Source organism: Pieris napi, chromosome 4, assembly GCF_905475465.1.
Source record: "Pieris napi chromosome 4, ilPieNapi1.2, whole genome shotgun sequence".
Classification (NCBI taxonomy): domain Eukaryota; kingdom Metazoa; phylum Arthropoda; class Insecta; order Lepidoptera; family Pieridae; genus Pieris; species Pieris napi.
Genome location: NC_062237.1, coordinates 12,545,220 through 12,548,569, shown reverse-complemented (window position 1 = coordinate 12,548,569; position 3,350 = coordinate 12,545,220). Strand labels below are relative to the sequence as shown.

General features: G+C 32.9%; 1 protein-coding gene across 1 annotated transcript; it reads left to right on the top strand.

Annotated features, from left to right (window-relative positions):
* Positions 1–177: 177 nt before the first annotated feature.
* LOC125049053 (probable ATP-dependent RNA helicase DDX47) lies at positions 178–3,327 on the top strand. Its single transcript, XM_047648125.1, has 8 exons — positions 178–426; positions 666–924; positions 1,002–1,168; positions 1,357–1,593; positions 1,975–2,198; positions 2,291–2,423; positions 2,703–2,831; positions 3,148–3,327. Exons 1-8 carry the CDS (start codon positions 286–288, stop codon positions 3,289–3,291), a joined length of 1,434 nt encoding a protein of 477 aa, XP_047504081.1. The 5' UTR covers positions 178–285; the 3' UTR covers positions 3,292–3,327.
* The last annotated feature ends 23 nt before the right edge of the window (positions 3,328–3,350 follow it).

Below are 3,350 nucleotides of genomic sequence, written 5' to 3'. Positions count from 1 at the left end.
CATAACCTAAACTATGACAATTGACAATGTCCTTACTAAATTTGTGTACCAAATGTAAATAGGAATACAGATAATTATATTTGGCTATTGTAAATATTTAATTGTCAGCATCTTTACTATTAACTGTCACTTTCTTCTAACGATATGTCAAAATCATCAACAATTCTTAAGTGTCATTTGCTGATTCATCTGTATTCTGCGCTCAAGGAAAGAATGCGAGACATGTGTTATTAATAATTGCAATATTTTTTTTAAAAACGGATTTTTCTTGATATTTGCCTAACAATGACTGCAGACAGTGATAAAAGTGAGAATGAAAGCCAGCACTCTAATAAAAGTGATAATGAAAGCCAGCACTCTGAAGAAGACCAAGTTGAGGATAAAGTTAAAGAGCAGGAAGAAGATACTGGGACCTTTAAAGATTTGGTATTTATACATTTATTTATATATTCCCCTGTAACAAAACGATAGAGACTACATTTAAGTATTCTATAAAGTTATATATGAAATGTCTTGCTGGTATCAGTTAAAACTAACTTCGTATTTTTAGGTTATGGATCATAACAACCTTATCAGTGTTAACATGGAAAAAGTTTGTTAACTGTTGAAAAACAGAAATTAGACCTATTTTTATTAATATTTATTTATGACTAACTTTATTACAGGGCGTAGTTGACGTATTATGCGAAGCTTGCGAAGAACTTAAATGGAAGAAACCTTCGAAAATACAAAAAGAAGCAATCCCAGTGGGCTTACAAGGCAAAGACATCATTGGTTTAGCTGAAACAGGTTCTGGAAAAACTGGAGCTTTTGCCCTGCCAATATTACAGGCATTACTGGAAAGTCCTCAGAGATACTTTGCTTTAATACTTACACCTACCAGAGAATTAGCATTCCAAATATCAGAACAATTTGAGGCTCTTGGTTAGTTCTCCTTAAAATGTTGTAATATAAAACTCATTTATAGATAACAAATAATTCTTAAAACTTTACATTTTAAGGTGCAAGTATAGGTGTAAAATGTGCAGTTATAGTAGGAGGAATGGACATGGTTGCCCAAGCACTAACTTTATCAAAGAAGCCTCACATAATTATAGCTACTCCTGGCAGGCTGGTTGATCATTTAGAAAACACAAAGGGCTTCAATCTTAAAGCTCTAAAATATCTTGTAAGTAGATTGAGATCAATTTCAACGTTTAAAATTAAATGAAATATTAAAATCTGTTGCCATTTTTTTTTCAGTTTTAATAATTTTCTATGATTGGTTGACGGATTAATAACTGTTTAAGAGAACATTTACATCTTAAAACTATACATTCAAATTGGAAACAATATTATAGTGTATATTTATTGCAGGTGATGGATGAAGCTGATAGAATTCTTAACATGGACTTTGAAGTTGAAGTAGACAAAATATTAAGAGTGATACCTCGTGAGCGGCGCACATATCTATTCTCTGCTACTATGACAAAGAAAGTTCAGAAGCTACAGAGAGCTTCATTGCAAGATCCAGTAAAGATTGAAGTGTCCACTAAATACCAGACTGTTGAAAAACTTCAGCAGTACTACGTATTTATTCCAGTGAAATATAAGGTTTGTTTATTGAATTCTTCTATAACTCTCTGGTAGTTCAACAAATGTTAAATGTAAAATTTGTAAATTTTTTAAGAGTCACTGGACTACAATAACTTAAGTAAATAGTGAAGTTTGTTTCAATAATTTTTTTTAAAATTTGTGTAGAATTATATTACACAATTATAAAATTGCTTATTGACATTAAATTACTTACCTAATTACATATTAAGGATATCTAGTAAATAAAAATACTCAGACTTGTTTTGGATACAACAATTTCTATCTTGCGCTCGTTTTCAATGAATCTATTAATGAGTAAGCACTCATAGCTCACATTATTCTATTCCATGGATTGGCGGATTGATTGGATGATTAATTAAATATTTCACAAAATTGCAGGATGTATACTTAGTCCACATACTAAACGAGATGTCTGGTAACTCGTTCATAGTATTCGTATCTACTTGTGCAGGCGCCTTACGAGCTGCTTTACTACTTCGTGCTCTCGGAGTGCCTGCTGTACCATTACATGGACAAATGTCCCAACAAAAACGTCTAGCAGCCTTAAATAAATTCAAAAGCAAAGCCAGATCTGTACTCATTTGTACTGATGTTGCTTCAAGGTAACAAACATTATTTTTAAAATATTTATTTCATATTCATCCACCTTATTTAATAACTTAGATTATTTTTAACCTTAAAATTCTTATTTCAGAGGTTTAGATATCCCTCATGTAGATGTGGTGATAAACCTGGACATCCCATTGCATAGTAAGGATTACATTCACCGTGTTGGAAGAACAGCTCGAGCTGGTCGATCGGGAAAAGCTATCACATTTGTTTCTCAGGTATGAATGAGTTTTTGTTTAGAAATTTATAGACGGAAAAACGTGTTTTTAATGACGTATTAAAGACGTAAGACTTGTTATGCGATTGTATGTAGTATACAATATCCTACATACTTATCAAAACAGTGTATAATGGAATTTTGTTTTGAGTTACATTTTAGTTATTCAGTTGGTAATGCGCCTTCTTATGTAAACTATTAAAATGCGTCACTAGGTGCAAAACAAGATAAAAGAACAATTTAACATAACTAAATGTTTTAATTATAATCTAAATTCCAGTATGATGTAGAGTTATACCAACGCATCGAGCAGTTGATTGGCAAGCAGTTGCCCCTCTACAAGACAGAAGAGAGTGAAGTGATGGTCCTACAGGAGCGAGTCGCCGAAGCTCAGCGACTTACCAAAATAGTAAGTAGTTTTCACCTGAAGCTTGAGATAAAATTACTTTGCAACAGGTGTAACCCTCTAAGGCCAAACAAATTTGTATGAAATGAATATGTGACAAAGCCCGAGCTAATGTGTAATTACATTGATGCTGCAAAGTGAACCACACAATCACACTGCCAGTCGTCCCCTGAACCGTGGAATGATGCCCAAGATTTGTTTTTGAGAAAAGGCTGAGTAGATAAGATACCGACACTAATAATAATTTTAATATAAAGATTTAGACAATTTCAACCATTTAAATAATCCAACAAAAAATTGTTGCTACTTTTTTCATCAGGAAATGAAAGAACTTGAAGATAAGAAAGGCGCTAAGGGCAAGAAGCGTGGTCCTGCTGATTCAGACGATGACACGGAAGAGGCAGCCGGTGTACGCAGACGAATCAAAGGGAAACCCAAATATGGGGGCAAAAAGAGACGTTAATTTTTATGCTAGTTTTTAAATACACTATAATCATTATTAAATATTTAATTTGGCGATTC